Source organism: Medicago truncatula, chromosome 7 (assembly GCF_003473485.1).
Source record: "Medicago truncatula cultivar Jemalong A17 chromosome 7, MtrunA17r5.0-ANR, whole genome shotgun sequence".
Lineage (NCBI taxonomy): Eukaryota > Viridiplantae > Streptophyta > Magnoliopsida > Fabales > Fabaceae > Medicago > Medicago truncatula.
Window position 1 is genome coordinate 21,567,834 of NC_053048.1, and position 22,058 is coordinate 21,589,891.

The 22,058-nt window shown below is 32.8% G+C and overlaps 1 protein-coding gene across 1 annotated transcript; it reads right to left on the reverse strand.

Annotated features, from left to right (window-relative positions):
- Positions 1-368: 368 nt before the first annotated feature.
- Positions 369-4,797, reverse strand: LOC25499846 (squamosa promoter-binding-like protein 7). The gene is made up of 3 exons (XM_013592868.3): positions 3,840-4,797; positions 1,417-1,535; positions 369-1,074 (listed from the first exon to the last, which is right to left on the reverse strand). The coding sequence occupies exons 1-3, from the start codon at positions 4,421-4,423 to the stop codon at positions 833-835; spliced, it is 945 nt and encodes a 314-aa protein (XP_013448322.1). The 5' UTR covers positions 4,424-4,797; the 3' UTR covers positions 369-832.
- Positions 4,798-22,058: the final 17,261 nt, after the last annotated feature.

The following is a 22,058-nucleotide window of genomic DNA, read 5'->3' on the forward strand; positions in this document are numbered from 1 at the left end:
ATTCTTTGGTTTTGAACCTGCATGAATTTTGACGGTACAAAATCGATGATATGGCAGAGGGTAAACCGAAATTCTCTCAAATTACCGAGGATAAAAATACCTTGAATTTTGTAATTTGATGCCGTGAATGTTCAAAATCAAAGAATCTTCAAATTACAGGATTGGAATCTAAATAACTTTTTTACATGAGGTAAATCAGAAATCGCTAATATCATAGATGTAAATATATATTAACCCTTATTTTAATTTCGTGTTGGCTTAGTTTTTTTCAAGGTTTGTATTGGTTTCAGCTAAATGCTTCTGCGTTGTCCACATTAACGTCCAAGAGTGTCATGCAAAACATGAGTGAACACAATTATTCAATAAAGTTCTCAAGCAATGGAATTCAATACAATACAAATTTTCAAATGCTTTGCAACAATTAGAGATGTACATACAATCTTACAAGTTATTACCCTAACTAGTCCAGCTAGCTAGCATCCTGATTCTGGAAGAAAAAAAAAGTTCTAAACTTTTATTTTTAGGGATATTAAATGGTTGAAAATTTCATAAACAGTGTCCTTTTAGGCACGTTTATTTCTCTAAACTTTAGGCCATGATTCTTGGATCAAGATTTCTACGGTCTCATTACTATGCATTCACCACAACCAGTAAGTCCGAATAATTGGATGATGATCAGACGATTTATATGTTAAGCTTGTTAAACTAAATTTAAGAGAACTCAATATATAAGGCGTCTGATCGTCATCCAACAATTTTGATTGACTAACTGCGATGACTTTGGTACTTGAGAGAAATCCGTATCCAAGCTCCTTGCCATAAGAAACCATCACTAATGTGTCTGCGGAAACATATGTTGTGGGAAATAATTGGACTCGGATTGGATCTCTTTGTAGTCTTCCACGGCATGGTGCTGCAAATGCCAGTCTCTGTCTGAGACATATTGCCTAGCCATTATCGATGCTCGGTTTTCTGCTATCAATTCGCTTAATGCAGCACTGCATCTTACGGAGAGGTCAGCCGGTGAAAGCCATGAATCAGTCCGAGATGACAGAAGAGAGAGAGCACACCCACCTGATTACAAGTAACAAAAAACTACCAACTATCAACATTTTGTCTACTATGAAGAAAATCACATGTCTAGACTATAGTTACGAATGGAAGATACATTCAATGATGTTTATGAAAATTTGAGACGGTCGAGGACTATAGTTACTCTATCGCATACATTTAATGACAAAAAAAATTGTGTACTCTTATTTATTTTCAATACATCTTCATTCAATTTCTATGCAAGAATCAAAATGCAGTATAAAAAATTGCATTCAATATCATGGTAAAAAAATTGTTCAAAAAAAGTAAATATCATGGTAAAAAAATCATTAGATTTTGCAATAAGTAAGAGTCAAGTTTTACCTTGTGAGGAATTCCTCCCAACAGAATCATGGGAGCTCTTTCTTCTTCTCTCATTGTGCCCTGCCAGTCTCCTTCTACAACTTCTTTTTGAATCATCAAATTCTGATACAACATGGAACCTAAAGAACCAGTCCCCATCACCACATTTTTCATATTAATTATCTCAATTAACCAATCAACAAATCCCAAAAACATAAATTAAAAACCATACAACATTGTGTGCAAATAAAAAATAATACTCCCTCAGTCCCTAATTATAAGACCGTTCGCAAAAAAATGTTTGTCCCTAAATATAAGATAATTTTTTCCAACTATACCCTTTATGAATATTATCAATTGTCTTGGAACATGAAAAGTCAACATTGATTGCATTTATAAATAAAGGGCAATTTAGTAATAGTCACATATTTTCAAACAAATTTATTGCTCCAACAACTTTTTTTAATACCCGTGATTTTTGTAAATTACTCTTATACTAGGTGATGGAGAGAGAACAAAGATGAGAAATATATTCCCACATAAGTTTTACACCTTTGACCCAGGCCTCTATAAAAATTCCTTTTTTAAAAAATTGATGCAACTTAAGAGTTCATTTTTAATAAATATTATATTTATTCTCCATTTGTTAGTATTATTATTATAAATTCATTTTTTACTAAAAATCTAAATCTCAAAGCTACTCAAAGGTAATTTTTGTATGTTTGAAATTTTCTGGTAATAAATGAAATATTTGTAGTTTAATTTTTGGAGCTTAGGTTTCTTTTTGGATCCACTATTAATATAGATGCGGATATTGGAAAAAACTTAAATCATTAGATAGATTAAATTCTTATTAAAATTTATAAAGAGATGTACTTCTCACTTTACTAGCCAGGTTTTAAGGACGAGTTAAGGCTCATCTTGTAAGCCGATTTTATTAAAAAATGAGTGTTTGTCGGACTTTTTCCAATAGCGGTTGTATTTATTCGAGCTTGTTCTTAATGGTCTAATCCGAGATGGAAAGTGAATATTTAGGTTTTTGAATTCTCTTGGGGGGGACAAAAATTGAATATTATGCAAATTTTGAGACAGATTTACAAATTGTATCAAGAGTTACACTACTAGAAAAAGTAAAATTAGCGAGGGAAATTGGTGACGGAAAAAATAAAATTCCTCACAAATTCCTTAGTCGCAAAATTTAGTGACGGAATTAGAGAGGGATTTCATGTTTTCCCTCACTAAATATCCCTCACTAATTTTTGTTTTTTTAGTAGTGTTAGTTGGATCTATTTGAACTTATTGGTATACTAAGTGAGTGTAAGTGAAAATTACGTTCTAGTTCAAATTTTACAATAGTTTGTTAGAGATCGGTTAAGCAGGTTGTTTATGAACTACTCCCTCTATCCCCATATCTAAACACTCTTTTATTAGATGCAAAGGGTCCTTGCATACAGGAACAGAGGGAGTATGTACTGAGTTGTATTTAAATTTATTTATTGATAAAATAATATGAGGTAATTACTGTCAGAAAAGAATTTAATTGTTAATAAATATCTCATAGTCACACATGAACTATACTAAAAAGTTGCAGAAGAATTCAGAACCGTAGTTTATCTTTTGAATCTCCACTTTTGTAGTCTAAACCATTATTATTCCAACAAACAGCAGATACATTTGTTGGGTTTAAAGAGGGTAAAAAAATCATCTACCCCATCCAACACCAAAAGTAATTACATGTACGTTTTCTGCAGGTCAGAGAGAGTACATAAATAAAACGATGAAAATTGATACAGTCAAACCAATCATGTTTTTTTGTCAAATAACAAGTAAATATTAAGTGCGAAGAAGTAGAGAATTGCATGTTGAAACTCAAACCCCAACAATCAAGCATAGATCAAATGAATTAGACATACTTGACACTTACAACAATCATTTTAAGGAGTAAAATAAATATGAGCTTAACTCAGTTGATAAGAACAATGCATAATATATGTAAGGTAAGTTCGGGGTTCGAATCCCGAACACAAAAAAAAAACTATAAGTTAATTACAAATGCATAATAAGTTACAAATTACTAGTAAAAGTACTAATCAAATTGTTTTAGATTATACTAAAAAATTAGTAGAATTATGAGATAATATTTACTGCTAAATTTGGATTTAGTAAGTACCAATCATTTTTGAAAGGACTATTTTAAACTAGTAAATATGGATTTATTTTTTGTTCATACCAACAAATATATTTGAATTTTTTTGAGCAAATATATTAGATTATACATACTAACATTTTTTATAACAAATAAAATATAATAGTCCTGTGAGATATAACGACAATTATATGCCGGAATCGGGTTCGAATCTCAGACATCTCTATTATTCAACGATAAAAAATAAAATAAAATATAGGAGTAGTATCATGAGATAACGACAGAGTAACACACTAACCTGCTACACTGTTGACAGAATCTTTGCTCCAAACCCAACACCACAACTTTTGGTGCCTTTGAATGCATCTCACAAACCTTATGTCTCCTATGATACTCCTTAGCATTCATCAATGCCACGTTACACCCATCCACCTGACACCTTGTCACCGCCGTATAACCTCCCACCGCCGCCGTCTTCCCACCACCACAATACCCTCCTTTCCCTTTCTTCTCCCCCATCACCCCACCACCACCACTCACATCCTCAAAATAATGCCTCTTCCCCAACTTCAAACACGTGAGGTGTGGATCAGGCATCATATGACCCCGAGACACACCTCCACCGTATGCACTTTGATACTGTCGTCCGCCGCCTTCATTTTGAGGCAGGTACATAAGCGCGTTAGCTAGACCTGCCTCAGTACGGTTGGCGGCGGAGACTGAATTGTTTACCTCATTAACATTGAAAGTATTCATGTTCCATGCAGTACCAGTAGTAGTACTACCACTACTACACCAAGTAAAACCGTTACTGTTACCGTTATTGTTAGTATTACTTTGGTCTCTGTTGTTTAGACAGAACATGTTCCCTCCAAAGTCCATGTATATCTTTTTTGTTTCTCTCTCACTATATATAAATAAACTACTATACTATGTTTCTGTTTCACTACTTTCTAGATACGGAAGAAGAAAGAAGTGAAGAGAAACTGGTTGGTTATATTGAGGAATGATGAAAGGTTTAGAAGTTTGGATGTTATAACAGAAGTGGAATGGGTGAAAGAGCATTTAAGTAAGAGAAACTTGATTATCTCTTTTGTTTGTATAAAAGTGGAAAGAGAGTTTAATGGATGGTTTAAAAGTACTGTTGTTGGGAAGGTAAAGCTGTAAAGGATACTATTCTTTGATCAGAGAGATAGAGAAAGATGAGAGAATGGGGGGTGTAGTAAGAAAACTACACGTATGTGAAAAGAGGTGGTGATAGTAATAATTGTATCAAAGTGGTAAGAAAGAAAGATGTGACAGGACACTAGTGGATCATATCAGAGAGGAGCCTCTCTCCGCAGCTATATTATGACTCTAAGCTAACTCTGCATTATACTAGAACTAGAAGACAAATAATATAAGTGATTAAGAGGTATATTGATGAATTAGTACCATACTACTTTTAGGAGTTAGTTACAAACTACGTTAATCCACAGAAGAATTACAACTTCTTTAAGAATTAGTTAGTAGCAGTAGTAGTTATTGATGTTTATTTTAATTTAGAAAGTACTGATACTATTAAGTAGTTAGATAGTTTTTTTTTTCCTTACAGTATTGAATAGTTAGAGAATCGATAATGGAGACATTCATTTTTAGGTATTTAAATAGATCTCATATGTATTTTTTTGACAAAATTAAACGATATTTATTGATTCAAATTGATAAAATACATCGATACAATACAAATTCAAATTCGTTAAAAATAATAATGATGAATCTATGAACAAATCTACGGAATACTCATGTCTCCAGATCTGCAACGTTGACGACGCTAAAGTCATTGTCATTGATCGGAGTTGCACTTACTCAAAGCTAATATTTCAACCTGAATCAAATAAACACCGCACTAAGATGGAAAATAAAAAACACACCGCACAAAGACAAGAAATCAAAACAAACAGAGTCGTTCAGAGACAACGAAATCACAAAAACAAACAAAAGAAATCATTCTTTTATAATTTTTTAATATTAGTACTTAATAAGCATTCAATTCCTCCAATCCAACTTCTCACGCAAATAATGTATATAATATATATATAGTATTCATTAATACTAATAAGGATGTTATAGTTCTAAATCATATTGATAAGAAAGACAACATTTTTATCATGAATATGATTTAGAACTATGACAATCTTTGGTTTTTAAGTGATTTCACTTGTTTGATTAGTGTTGTGTAAGATGGTATGGCTATCATGAAGTGCAATAAAATTAAGGGTGTTTGATTGGGATGACAAATCAGAATTAGTGGATGGTAGTGGTAGAGCCGAAATTATTATAAAGTTTGGGCAACAAAAATGTGCAACGCATTTATAGGGTTTGCATAAGAAATTGCAATAAAAAAATCTAAAGAAATTGTCCAATTTATACGCGTTTATATAAGAAATTCAGAGGAATTTACATAAGAAATTGCAAAAAAAAATTGGGTCGAAGTTCGGGCAACTGCCCAAACTCTTCGGGCCTTAAAACCACCGCTGGTCGATGGTGTTATCATTCGTGCTAACTAAAGACTTGCTTCATTGTCCATGTAAGCTTAACTCAATTGGTAAGAATAATGAATAATATATGCAAGATCTAGGTTCGAACCCTGGACACCATCAAAATATAAAGACTTTCTTCGCTCTTTACAACATGCACATCAAGTTCACAAGACTTGAACCATGTTCACTTTGTGTTCTAACATTTGTTGGGAACCTCCTCCTCCACATAGTTTCTTTAGATATATAACTAGAGGTACTTTCATCAACATTATTGTCCAAGCGTAGGAATGTGTATGAGAGATGATCAAAGTTGTTCTGATATGGCAAGTACAAAATGACATTGCATTAAACTTTTTCAGAGATTTATAAGATTTAGTGTCTCATTTAAGACCCATAATTTTAAATGGAATCAACATTTTTTAATATTCAAAAATTAAAATGTAATAATATAAAGTTATTGATAATTGATTAGTAGATCTCATTTAAAAATTTTATTTAAGATGTTAAGTTTGAGAGATTGAGTAAGTACTATTTTTAAAAATTTGTAAATGAATGATGTATACACGTGAAACACATTTAAATTTCCAAAAATAAATGTCACCGTTATAGATCATGATCATAGTGGTTGCAACAATGATCACAACCGTAATTTAAAATGATGTTTTAGACAAGTCCCTCGTCCAATATACATCACTTTAGCAAAGCTAGTAAGCTACTACCAAATTCAGTTCAAAATTCAGTGAGGCCGCAGGCTTTTGTTAATTTCACGACTGACGACTGATTTTCTCTAAGCATGCATGAACTGGTGAAAGGCAGAGTTCTTGAAGTTGTTGCCAATGTGAATGCCATTATCTTCAATAATAGTAAAAAGAATCATCCCACATGGGTTTGGGTTGGTAAACTCTCTCTTTGTCCAGCTAGCACAGTTTTGGTGGTGTGGCCATATTTTTTACCGTGTATATATATAGAGTCAGCCACACACAACTTGCTCTTCCAAATATGATTCATCACTTAGGTGAATGCTACTAGGGACCCATCATAGGTTTTGCAGGATAAGATAAATATCATAACATAAAGGTATATGGTTGGTTGTTAGAGTCATCCGTTGAGAAATAAAAGTGTTTGATGTGGTATTTAAGTCATGAGGTTCTCCTAGATAATTAATTAATATTTAGGGTTGGACTCTTCTCATGAGCTTAAATCCTAACACTTGGTACTTTCATTGAAAGTTGGACCCCAGGAAGGGTTACTAGGCTATATTAAGGTCATCCATCGAATACTGATAGGTGAGCGGAGCTGTCAAAAAGGAAATGGCTACCATCATATCAGTGTCGATCGAGTGAAAGTCATCGTAGATATCGTCTCTTAAATCTTATCATTGATTTTGCATTGAAAACAATTGATTTTGAGTGAATTAATTATATAAAATTGATTAAGAATAAAAGTGGGTTCAATATAAAATGTTTTATGTTTTGATGTATATATGTATAAAAAAAATGGTTTTAACAACAAATCTAAAGTTAAAGTCAATTGTAGAAGGCAAAAGTTACATATTATAACTTTAAGGATGATAAATTCTACAAATAGAACGAACTCTCCTTTAAATTACTAACGCATAATAAAATCAATTATTCAACCTCTCGAATCACTTTAGATGACTCTCCAAAATTGAAACCAAATACATATGCTAAAAATATTTGTAAATTGTCCCTATTATTTTAATAATTTCACTACACCTAACCAAGAGATGGATTAAATGCTTAATAAACTTTAGTTAACCAAAAATTGTTATGGAAAACTTGGTTTCAAATTTTGATTGAAATGTATTTGACCAAACTTTTATATGGACGGTATAATTTCATTAAAAAATACAAAGGTTAAACATAAGTTGACTTATAAGTATGAACTAAAAGTGATGATTGAAAATTTCATATGGAATGAAAGTCGAAGAAATTTTTAAAAAAAGTAAAATGAAAAGTATAGTTAAATAGTATATTATTTTTTGTATGTTCCAAATATTGATTTTTTTTTTTTTTTTAAGGAATGTTCCAAATATTGATGACTACACTTATGTATTTCTCATTTCGATGTTTTTTGTTTTTAAAAGAAAGATATTTTATGCATAACGCTTAAGAAGAATAGATCTTTGAGAAGAAAAAAAAACTCTCTAATTTTTTTAATCCCAACCTTTAAATTACTTCTGCACCAATTATAAAAAAAAATCAATGTTATCCTCTTTTTATATTGCAATGGTCTATATCCACATTATTTTTCAAAAAAAATAAAAAATAAAAATATTGATTAAACTCTTGCACTTTTTTTCGAGCTGTTATACATAAACCACCATAGGTGGCATACAACCTTTTACACCCACACATTTGTGACATATGGCAAAAACATTGAAAGAAGAGACGAAAGGGGTGAAGATATGATGTGAAATTACTAAAATATCCCTAACACATGAGATGTATATGGGAGGTGTATAAAAATGAATGTCTATTTATCTTTTTTTTTTTTTTTTCTGTAGACCACTGGATTGTGTGGATATAATTTACATGTACGTTAGTTCAGCACAGAGCCAGGCAGAGAGGCAGGCCCTCAGGGAGGGTACATCTGAATTTTGTTGGAACATAACATGCCAACTCACTTTTTTTTCTTTCTATTGTTTTTCATTTTAAACTGAAAATTGACCTTAAAATTATGATCATTAACATTGTTATTATTAGTACCAAACAAAGAACTGTTCCAACAAATCTGGATGTATGGAAAATTCCAATTATGCTGAGCTTCTGACATGTGTACTCATTCACGAGAGATTCAAGTGTTACATTTCTTGTGGTGGATACAAGATGGAAATTGGGAGGCATGAGAGGGATTTGTTTCTTTTAATGAGACACAAAGGTTTCCACTTTGCAGAAATAGTAAAGAGAGAGGTGAATATATTGAGATAAAAGGGGGACCATTATCCAATTTCAACAATGAGTTAATTTTAAAACTATTGAAGAGGAACTTAGCTCAGTTGATAGGAATATTGCATGTTATATGCAAGGGTTGGGGTTCGAACCCCGGACACTCCATTTTTCGACAATTTAATTGTGTCAGCTCTAGCCACTAGATTACTTAACAAAAAAAATAGGGGACCATTTAGATTTTGAACTAAGAAGCAATAAGTTTAGTGAGTTTTTTTTTTTTTTTTTTTGGTCTAGTAGTCTAGTGGCTAGAGCTCACACATTTAAATGTGGAAAAATGAGGTGTCCGGGGTTCGAACCCCGACTCCTGTATAAATTATGCAATCTCCCTACCAATTGAGTTAAGCTCACGGTGTAACACCCCGTTTTCCCAATATACAAATTTCATAAACAATTATCAGAGTGAAAACCATAAACGGGATATCACATAGAAACGTAATCCAAAAACAGTTAAATGATAATTTAACCTTCACAAATATCTTTAACATAGCAGCGGAAAATCATAATCATAATTCGTAAAGCGATTTTGGCACGCAGGCCCAATAAGTATCTCAAAAGAGTTTATCAAAACATAAGCAGTTCACGTAAAAGAATGAAGCATGTTATAGCATATAACCCCATCCCGTTACGTATCAGAGCGACCTAGACGACACAGTGAAGGCAAGGCCAACTCACGAAGCAACTGCACACTAAGCACGATCACCTGCAAGTTACCCATACGAAGGGCAACATTTTCAAGCAGAAGGGGTGAGATTTCATAATAAAATAACATTAATCAATGTAATTGCGAATCATAAATTAACATCAATCATTCCATTATTAACTTTGCATAAATGCTAAACAGTTATCACGTAATCATATATTCAATCATTATAAACAACATAACATAATCAAATAACACTTATCACATAATCACATATCCATTCATTATCAACAAGGCATCTTAATCATGACAATGTGACAATGCTCCTAGACTCCTTATATGCATGTGGTACCAATCGTCATCATAAGTATTAATATACTTTAATCGTGCGGAGGACAAAGCTCCTATAAAACGTGCGGAGGACAAAGCTCCTAATTTTCGTGGTGAGGACTAAGCTCAATGATATGCTATGCATGGACACATATGAACAAAACATCATAATCATCGTAATCATGTGCATTCAATAACTTGATGCAAAACGTCATCATTTTCATTATATTCATATATAAACATTGCATACTCAGTTAAATAACAGCAGCAGCATAGTCAAGTCGCATAACAGCAAGGAGATATCAATATATCAACAACAATTTACTAGAATCATAATCATTTCAATTATATCTTACATATTGCATAATACCTTAATCATGCTCAAATAATATCAACTTAACTCAATAGCTTTACAGACTGCATTAAACGTTATCATAAGGTTTCATTACCAATTAGGGGTTCACTCTGGATCAAAAAGTGCGACACAGATCGCACAAAACACATAATCAAGTTCATCCTGGTTGTACTCGCGAGGCGAGAGCTCTTACTCGCCATGGCGAGCACCACTCAACTCACAAACTAAGCTTGTTCTGGGTTCCCTCTGATCCTACATTCATTCCTAATCAATACTAGGTATGTTCAGGTACTCAAAGGCATACAAGATTCAACTAAAAAGGTCGAAACAAGAAATATGACATGCACTCTGCCTAAGCTCGCGAGGCGAGGAAGGTTGCTCGCCATGGCGAGTTGCACCAAACAACTCGCGAGGCGAAGGAAAGGGGCTCGCGTGGCGAGCGATGAAGTTCATCACTCGCGAGGCGAGGATCATCACTCGCCGTGGCGAGCGATGAACAGAAGCACGGGCAGACTAGGGTTTTTCTCAAAAATCCATCACACAACATGGTTCAAAGCCTAATTTTGATTCCAGAATTCATCCTAAACATATTCTAAGGTTAAAGGACGGTTTCTACATCAATCTAAACAAGTTTTACCGTTTGATCATCAATTTTTAGGGTTTTAACCTAATTCCAAAACTTTTCTAAATCAATCCTAACTTTGTCAATTAATCATCAGAATTACAACAATCAATGCTATTGAATTATTAGTCTCACCCTTACCTGGTTATGAAGAAAATCGCAGCACTCTACCTTGATTCCTCTAGACTTGGCTTTTCCTCCCTTTTCCAAAAGTTTTCACGTACAATGAGTTTCTAAAATATTAGGTCTTCTCCTATTTATACCTCTTTCTAATAACTTATCTTATCTCACTTTCTCCCCCAAAACTATCTAAAATATCAAAACAGCCCTCAACTAAATATGTTATATTATTTTCAAATAATTATTTTATTTAACAATAAAATAATTCCCATATCATAATCAAATCCTTCAATACTCATAACTTAACACGTCATCCATCAAATCATCAAAACATACCAAAATCATGCATATACTATATAATTATAATATAATTGCCTAAACTCGATTTAATAAACGATTAAACGAAAGTGGGCGTTACACACGGGGAGAGTTTAGTGAGCTTTATTTAAGTCAACTTAGAATTTGGAATATATTTACAATTTACACTTTGTTAACACTTAACAGCAATTTATTTTATTGGATAATGTATTGGTCACTCGACTGAAGTGAAAGTATTTGTCTATTAGTTGAATCATGCAGAATCAACCGATAAAAAATCTAATCATATCTATTTATTAAAAAATAATATGCTCATATTTAATGAAGAATCAAATGTGTTTGAATAAGGGTTTTGAGGTTGTTATGAAATTTTAATTGGCTTTTGGTAATATTGAACTATAGATCAAAAGACAAATAAAATGCATTTAATCTATAATTGGAACCATTTTGCATTCTCAAATCGAATTTTATGAAAAATTGTTTGGTTTTCAATCTAAAACCATAAAGTGGGATGATTCATATATGGTTTGGTTAACCATAAACACCCATGTGAGTTGATCTTCTTTTGTATATTGGGCATATAAAATTGACTTTCTTTGTTTTAAAATATATATCTTTCTTTTATCACATGTTCAAATATAACCTACTTTGATAATTTTTTTTACTAATATATAAAGATAAATGTTAGTGTATAAGATGTTAGATTTGTTTCGATGAATATTGTCAAAATATAAACTTTTATATATTTTAATAATTGATGCTTAAAGATATTTTGATCAAAATTTTACATCGACATGTCTAAAGTGGTCAACTGCAACATGTATTTAGAAACTGATGGAGTATAAAATAAAAAAATGTTTTTTTACGGTATTATAAAAATAATGCTAATAGCGCATGCACATATTAAGAAACTCAAGATAGAAATTTCATCTTGAAACGTGTCTATTTATTCTTTAAATGTTTGAAAATTGTTATCTTAAAAGGAAGTTAAACACATCGATCTATTAGCTTGTTAGTCTAATTAAAAATTTATCAAATTAGTAATTTAACTATGTTCTTATTAGAATTTTAAACAGACTAATATGTAATATCAAACTTTTAAATTTTCAAACTCACACAAAAAATAAATCTATGACAAGTTTTTTTACAAAATATCGTCCAACTTTAGGCCTTCATTTTTTTTCCATTGTTTAAATTTAGGTCTTGCAAAGCTTACCTTGACGCAATCTATGCTCACCATTATTTAGAGCACTTGTGATCAAAATCTTATTATATATCAAAACATTTAAACGATAGAGAGTAAATTATATTTATTTTTCATATTTTTGTTACTCTTATCATTAAAACCTTGGTTTGTCTATCCTATGCACTAGATTAAGACAACTATCAATGCTAATATTTTTATCGAAAACAACAGCTTTTTTTTTACGGAAACAACAATTATTTCTTATAAAATTAAGTGATGTCAAGTGCATAATTTTAAAGATAAATTTACTATTTTTTGCTTCTTATATTATGCAAATGTGCATGATAGAAAAAGTCTAAAAACATTGTACGCTTAAACATTTTTTTTGTCTCTTATCTCTATTGTGAAGTTCATATTAGTCCCTTAACAAAATCAATGTCCATATTGATCTTTTAATTTGATTAAATGGTAACAATGTGTTCATTTTCATATATTTTTGTTAGTCAAAGTCAATATTTCTCAACATATAATACTCTGATTGAGTGTCCACATCAGCGCTATTTGTCACAAATGTTGACTTTGACTAATAAAATAGATGAAAATGATTAGCTTACTATTATTTAATCAAATTTAAGAACCAATATACAGTCCCCATGAGCTTAACTCATTTGGTAAGGGATAATGCATATTTTATACAGGGGCCGGGGTTCAAACCCCGAACACCCCACTTATTCACCTTTAAGGTGAATTTCTCTACCCGCTAGGCTACTTGATAAAAAAAAAAAACCAATATACACTTTTTTTTTTTGTTAGAGGATAAATATGAACCATGCAATACAAATAAGGGATAAAAAAATGTGTTTATACTGACATTATAGTCAAAGAGAGTAATGTAACCAGGTCATGAATTTGAATGTGTACGATCAAGTTGGCCCATGACAACGCACCTTCCATAATGAGTTGCATTTTATTAACACTGAAATCGAGCTTTTTAAATTATGAAAGACTATCCAACAACAGTTAAAACAAATTGAAGACTACAATAATGCTGAGCTTCTGAAACATGTACTATCGTTCAAGTGTTACTCCTTGTATAGTAGTACTCCATAGCAGAAGATGGAAATAGAGAGACATGGGATGGCTTTGTTTCTTTTAACGAGACACAAGGATTGAAGAGATAAAAAAAGAAATATCAATAGTGTAAATGAGAAGTTAGGGATTGAGATTAAAAAAGGACCACTCTGATTTTTTCAATATTGTTTATTTGGTTTAGAAAAGAAAGTGGGACAAAAAAAAGAAGGTAAAAAAGAACAAATGAGGTGAAAAAATGGGACCAAGGTTCCATGCATTTAATATTTTGTCGTATTCAACACATCCGTAGTTGTTAGATCAAGATAGCACAATGTCGGTTTTTTTTTAAGATATCAAAAGAAATATATTAAAAAAAACGAAGAAAATCATTCAAGCACAAGGTATGTCTAAAATAAAAACAAAGTCGAAGTACATTTATATGAAGATATATGTGCTTCTATCTATCCCTACCTATTTTATGAGTTTGTTCACTCTCCTTGTCTCTCTTTGTGATGGAATTGAAAGAATGATGAATTCCTTTTGGTGGGGTCATTCGGGAGGTCAAAGTAGAGGTATTAACTGGCTTTCTTGGGATAAAGTGTCTATGCACAAGAATGATGGAGGTATGAGTTTCAAAATTCTACCTACCTTTAATCTAGTTATGTTAGGAAAACAGGGCTGGAGACTTATGACAAATCATGGTTCGTTGGTAGCTCGACTTTATAAGGCAAAACTATCTTTGAGTCAAAATCAATATTTCTCGACACATCTGCACGTCAGGATGTTACATAATTTGGGATGATTATCCATATTTGTTAAACTATCTTTGAACAATATTATGTCAACTCTAGTGCTGACTTTGTAAGGAGACAAGCAAGGCAGCCCATAGATTAGCTAAGGAAGCCACATCTTCAGCTAGTTTCCAGATTTTGGTAGAAATACCAGATTGTATTGAACACATTTTAAGTAATGAAATGATATAAGTTTCTTTCCTAAAAAAAAACAAAAAACAAAATGGCTTTAAGATATTGAATACAAACTGCCGGATTAAACCATCAAGAATTTTTTCTATTTTTAAGCAAGTTAAAGCCTATATTAAAATTTCAGTAGTGCTATACATCGCGAGAAAAGTCTCGCGAATGTATCCCAAAAGCAAAATGCTTTGTTAAAAAAATAGGTCCCACTTGGCAATCATGCAGTGACAAAAAATAAAGGATTTTTGGTATAACGTGTCGTGAAGTTCCGCAAAATAATGATTCGTTGGAAAAAGCACTTCTCTTAAAATTTAAACCGTTAAATCTTAATCCAATAATTGCGGGTGAGAATTTGATAGCCAAAAATTCTAAGTAGGGAAAGAAATGGTACATCCATGAAATATGTAAAATAGACACACCCTTGTATGAAATTAAATTTTCATAAAGAAGAATAAAATATTTATTTTTGGTGGACAAATAAAATATTTTAATATTATAAAAACAGAATAAAATTGTAATTTAATTGTCAATCGTCTCTTTATTTTCGTCCAAATTAATGTTTGGAGAGAAACAATTTTATTTTTATTTTTTCTTTCCAAAAAAAAAATTTATTTTTATTTTTTTTAACAAATTATAGCATTCATAATTAAGAATAAGGAAAGAAAGTTACAATGAGAAGTTTGTGATGGAGCATTCCCCTTCCACACATTTCCCCTTTGGTTTATGCATTTTTCTAACATTACCTGAGAGTTATTAAAATAGGGACCATTTAGATTTTAGAAGAAGCAATCTAGTTCGTGAACCTGGATTGTGACTCATCTAATCAATTCAGATAGAATTTAATTTGGATGAGAATGGATTCTATCCATAGGATATTTCAATGGAATATCTCACCACAATTTAAATTTCAGTTTTTTTAGGGCAAATTTAAATCTCACAGTTAACAATTTTTTCTTCCTTTTTTATACTTCAGGCTTAAAGGGACGGAAAATACTTGGGTAACATAGAGTTGTTTGACATTGGTGACATTGACCAATCACAATACCACAATGTTTGTGTTTCTCTCTCTTTCACAAGCATTGTGACATTGTGATTGGTCAATGTCACCAATGTCAGAGACTTGAAGGGACATGTAAATTTATTTATATCGACAATGAGGGGCAGCCCTATGTATGTGAAGCAAATCCCTTAAGAGAGGACCTCGAAGTTAGAGGGCCCTCAAATTTGCAAAATAAGAAGAAGAAGAAAAACTTTGACCTACCAACAAAATTTATCACTAAATGTTGTTTGTCTGTAGGTAAAAGGTAGAAACACAACACTTTTGTTGTCAATACGTATTATCTGCAGGTAAATGTTTATGTACCTGTAAGTAAAAGTCATCTTTAAACTATAATTCATATGTTTATGAGTCCATTTTCATATTTAAATCGAGCCTTCAATTTGATTGAGTCGGCCCTATTCACAATCATAAGATTTCACCACTTTGTCGCACTTCATATAAATAATTATTTCAAACTACACTACACTTAAAGTGCCTCGGAAGATTTGGGAGAAAAGTCAACTCCCATTAGATGTAAGTATCGACCATATTTATACGACAGTGTATATCATTTATATTAAAGTTAATTATATTGGAGTTTCACATTTTTGTAAGGCTGAAGTTTCACGTTGTTAAAGATCTCAAATTGTCGGATGTGTATTTGTGGTTTGACAACCTCATTTCATGTGATTGCTTTTGAGAGTGAGATCTGAGGCAATTTAATATAATATCATAGTTGGGTTAATAATTACGTGAGAATTGGACCCATAACTCACACTAGGCGTGAGAGTGGGTACTAAACATGCCCCCCCCCCCCCCCCCCGCGAATTCTATAACTCATGACTTCCAATCGCATTTTTAGTTCTCGCCTTTCTCTCCCTTTCGTGTGCAATTAGAGTCAAAGGTGGAACAACCAATCATGTAAACGGGTTGAGTAGGACGCCATGGTGAACCCTAATTGAGCTTTGCTTTTCTGGCCTCCTCAATTGAAGCGTGGCATATTGAAGTGTAGAGACTCGAGATCCAGAAATTTCAACTAGTAGACTAAAACTATATATCCATTATATATTTACTCACTTTGATCTTTATTATAAACGAATTTTTGAAGAACTTTTTGGTCATATTTATAAGAAAAAATTACAAATTTCAAAGTGCATTTATTGTTTAAAGGACATTTTATCCTCTCTCTCTTTTTATTTTTATTTTTAATATTAGTGGATACATTTAATGTATCACAATTTTTCATGAGGGTATATTTGGTCAAATAATAAAAAGATAACAACAATAATAACATCATTTGTTTTGATGTTTTTCTTTTTTAATCTTATAATAAGAATCGGAAAGAGTAGCTTTTCTTTTGTCAAGTAGCATAGTGGCTGAAGTTCACATATTTTAAATGTGGAGAATTGAAATTTTTGCATTGTCTCTACCCAACTGAACTGAGCTCACGGAGATAGGACTAGTTTTTTTTTGGCTTAATAGCAGTTTTAACCAACCCCTAACTTTTCCAAAGTTGCGATTTTGACCCCCTAATAAAAAAAACTACAAAACCGCCCCCTAAGTTTTGCACATGTGGCAGTTTTGGCCCCCAAGGTCAATTTTGACTCGTCCATGCTGACGTGACACCTTAAGTGAAATGCCACGTGTTATTTTTTTAATTTTTTTTGGCCTTGAGGGGTCAAAACTGCTACAGTTGGAAAACTTAGGGGACGGTTTTGTAGAGGGTCAAAATCACAACTTCGTAAAAGTTAGGGGACAAACTGCTATTAAGATTTTTTAATTTCAAACTCCAACTTTTTTGTTTAAGGAATTTCCAACTCTAACAATTAATATCCAACTATTTTTTGTCAAAAAAATAAATATCCAACTATTTAAATCTCTTATAAAAGTATCATCAATTTCCACGAAGATATTTTGAAAGGGAAAGATTACAAATGAAAAAGATAAAGTTAGTATGTATAGGCATAAAAATCAAGCAAGTACAAGCACGAGCTAGAGGGAAAAGCTTGAATTGAGATCAACCACAAATATCCCACCAATCTTTTCTGGTCAGGAGAAACCCAAATAAGAATTATAGGAAAAGAAGGATATGTATAGCACAAATTCTCTAGAAAGTAGCAAAAACTAGGAGACAAAGCATAAGTTGTTCAATCAAGCTGAGTCAAGATGGGGTCATTCCAAAAGTGACTAATTGTTCGTCTTTGAGTATGGTGGGGGATTAATCTAACCCTTATATGTATCATCATTTTCTTTTGTAGACCTTATCAAGTTGTCTCTTCTTTTTTTGATGTCCCTTCAATTATAAGAGTACTTCACTTAGCCATGTGTAACCCCATGTTCATTGAAGGATGTTTAAGAATAATTCTGCTACATTTTATCTTTCAAGTGGAATCAAATTTGTAAAAAGTATTTATTTTCTCAACGTGTTGTGCACAATTTAGGTGTTTTGTGTACCATAGTAAAAAAACTATTACTTTTTCCACCCTATGTTTTTCCTCGCGTGTTCTATTTTTTTCAATTTTATCTCTAGTCCGGATTTCGTTTTCCGGATTGCATTGTTAGAATTTTGCAGATGTTTCCAAATTTTCAAATCCGGAATAATGTTTTACCAGAACTTTTGCGATTTTAATCTTCAAAATTCATAAAATAAAATGAAAATAAAATAAAAAACAGAAATAAAAAGACACAAACATAAAAGCAACTTATTTTATTAATATATGAACAATACGTGACAATAATTTTCAACCTTTTTAAGCTTATTACATAAGATGCTAAATCTATTTCTACTCTTAACTTATTACATAAGCAATACCGGTGGCTCCAGCCACCGGGGGGGGGAAGAAGATGGCGAGGAAGAAGAAACCAATGCTGCCTGATAGGACATACCAGTAGCTTTGGTGTTGGTGGGGAGACATAGGGGGCACATGGGCCTCTAGGGAACAAAAGACCATGATGGTCAACATGACATCTAGGCAAACCAACCTCACACCCAGACTGACCTCTTCCCTATTGACCGATCATATGACCCCTGATGGATTTCCAAAGAAGCCTATTTCTATGAAAGACCAACGATGGAAACACATCGTTGTAGAGGAGAAAGAAGAAGGTGTGCAAATGTTTGAGGAAATGAACCATATTTATAGCGGAGGGGGATTAAAAAAATGTGGGGAAGCCATCAATTCCGGTCAAAAAACGTGTAGAAACACGTTTTTCAACTTAACCACCGTCCAAAACATTTGAAAAACGTTTTCTTTGTAGTGCAGACCACCGGCCAAAAGCTTCTGTAATCCGGAATACAAATATATTCCGAAATATATATTCTAGAAACATATGATGTTGGGGTGAACAAAGGGAAACTTGAGACTTTGAGTATGGTGAGGGTTGGTTCGGATTTTAGAATTCGGATTTATTCAGCATTGGATTCTTTTGTGTGTCCCACATTGCACCGACAATTTTTTGTGGTCCACAACGCCCACATACCTCTATAAATAGGGGTCCCTATTTTCATTACAAGTAAACTACATCAGACAAAAAAACATGGAATTCCCTGGCTTTGATCTGAACACCAAGCTAGCGGCAGTCTACTACAACGGTGGAACACCAACCCATCTGTTTAGGATTCGAGACGATGTCACCCTCTCCGAGATGAAGGATGAGCTGAATCAAATCAACTGTCAACTCAACCACAAAGACACGAGGAGGGTGGTCAGAGTTGAATATCGATGTCCGTTGTCCGACTCAACCGGATCTCTTCGCTTCAGCCGGATGAAACTCAAGAACGACGACGACGTGCGAACCATGTTCTCTGTCTTTGGTCAGCACAGTACAAGAGGACCGATCGAGTTGGACGCTTCGTCGGTTAGATCTGCTGAACAAATTCTGAAAAGTTTGCACTGGACCAGGAACTACGAAGAGATTCGGGCTCTGCTAGAGGGACTTGAGGAGGAAGAAGTTAGTTTAGATGATCCGTGATAATGTGCTATGTTTTACTTAATCGCGTGTTTTATGTTGTTTTAATTGAGTGTTAGTTATGTGTTGTTGAATTAAGTTGTTGCATTATGTTTTGAATAATATATATTATTTAAACTTTCATTATGTTTTAATTTACGTCAAATATGTTCATTAATTCGATAAAATAACCAAAGATATGACTTTCGGATTACGAAATCCGGATTTGCCTAGGGCGTATGTGTGTTCCGGAAAACGAAATCCGGAATACCTCAGCATATGATTCTTTTGTATGGACCACATTGCACCAAGAGTTTATGTGGTCCACAACATCCAAGGACCTCTATAAATACATCCTCTCCGATTTTCAGCTTCAACGCCATCAAAACACACAAACACAACAAAGAAAACCATGCAAATTTTTCTCATTAAGTTGAGGATCTTCCTCACGTTGTCGCAGTGATGAAGATCTTATGCATGCTGTCAAAAATACAAACAAGCACACCAAAGAGACCATGCAAATTTTTGTCATTGTACTGAGGATCTTTCTCATGTTGTTTTAAATATATAGATCTCTATATAACAACATGATGAAGATCCTCAGCATGCTGTCAAAAATATATAGATACTCTTTGATGCCTCCTTGATACACATATAACTCAAAAATATCAAGAGGTTGCTATGAGTTAGATCTTGCTGTCTGCCAGATGAATATGTCATTTGGCAAGGCAGCAAGATCTAGCTCAAAGAAATCCTCTTGAAAACACCTTCCCAAAAGATTCATTATTTATGTTATTATGGTTTTTTAAAACTTTTTATTTGTCTCCTGTTGCTTCAATTTATGTTATGTACCTATTCTATTTTTTTCCAAGGCATTTGCAATGAAAACGATCCAAACAAAAGGGTCTGATGCAGTTCAGACTTAAAATCCGGAATCCGGAAACCCTCAGTAACATTTTGGCCGATGACGTTTCACCAAAGGTTATGTCGATTAGTGGAGTTTTAATACATTTTTTTGGACGATTTTGAATGAAAAATAAGTTTTCCTTGACTTCCAAATTACCTATGACTTGTTTTAGGCTATAAAATGGCTTGGATCTTCAACATTTTCCTTTAGTCTTCTTCACCCTCATTTCTTACATTTTCTTCAAATAAAATTAGTTTTTTAGGTAGATTTTAGGAGTGTTAGTGGTGTCATGGTCATTGTTGACCGCTCATACGACCCCTGCAATTGCATTGCAGCTTATGCGGGGGTCGTATAACGGTCAACAGAGACCCTTGACATCAAAGAAAGACACAAAATATTCATGTCGTATTTGTCCATATTATATATTCTGCAAACACTAACAATCTGGTCCGGATTACGTAATCCGGACCAGGGGTATTTATGAAATTTTTGCAGGGCGCACGAGAAGGCAACAGGGTGAAAAAGGTAATAGTCTAATAAAAATAGCTAAAAATAAAAGGTAAAATAGTGTGATGAATGGCAAAGCACTCTATAGGAGATATGCCTCGATGCCTTGAGGTGGGACACTCGAATATTGTGTTCAATTCAATCCGGGCAAGAGGATGAGTATAGGAGTATATTTCATAAAAAGAGTGTACCAAAAAGGAAAAGGGTGTTGGAGGGTATTGCTGGTAGGATTAAGATTCAATGACTTTAAGGCGCGAATGTGTTTATCTCATCTTTTTTATTACTCTATTTGTTCCTTATTATAATAAGAAAAACAAAAATCATCAAAATCAAGACAATCACTAATTGTACCTTTTTGAATGATTTTACAAATATACTCTAATAAAAATTTATGAATTATTGAATATACTCACTAATATTGAAAAGACAAATATTAAACGAGAGCTAAAAAGTCTTTTAAACAATATACCTTAAAACTCACAACATTTTCTTATAAATAGAACTACAAATTTGTTTTTTTTTTTTTTTTAATAAAATCGGAGGTAGTATTTCTTTTTCATCTTTCTCTTTCATAAAACACACAAAACTATATGGCAACTTTCTGCTCTAAAGCAAGTGAATCACAATCCTTGTTGGTGAGGTTGTTCATATCGACGTACTTTTAGATCAATTTATCTTTGTTTTAGATTGAGTTTTCTGCATGCACTTAAGCACCAAAACCAAATTAAACCAAGCAGATCGTCAATGAGTCAAGTTCATGGGTTCAAAATATCAAACTTGTTATCCAAACCAAACATCTATGTGTTTGAATGAGTTGGTTAAAGTTGAATCCAAATTTTATTGGTTGGTTTGAGTGTTCTGGTTCACGGGTTAACCCGTACCCGTTAACACCCCTAGATGTCGCCACAAATTCATTTCAACACTACAGTTGTCGCATAGGGGGTGGGGTAACTTATCAACACTACATGTGTTATTTTGGGATTTTCCACTATGATAGGTGTTTTCG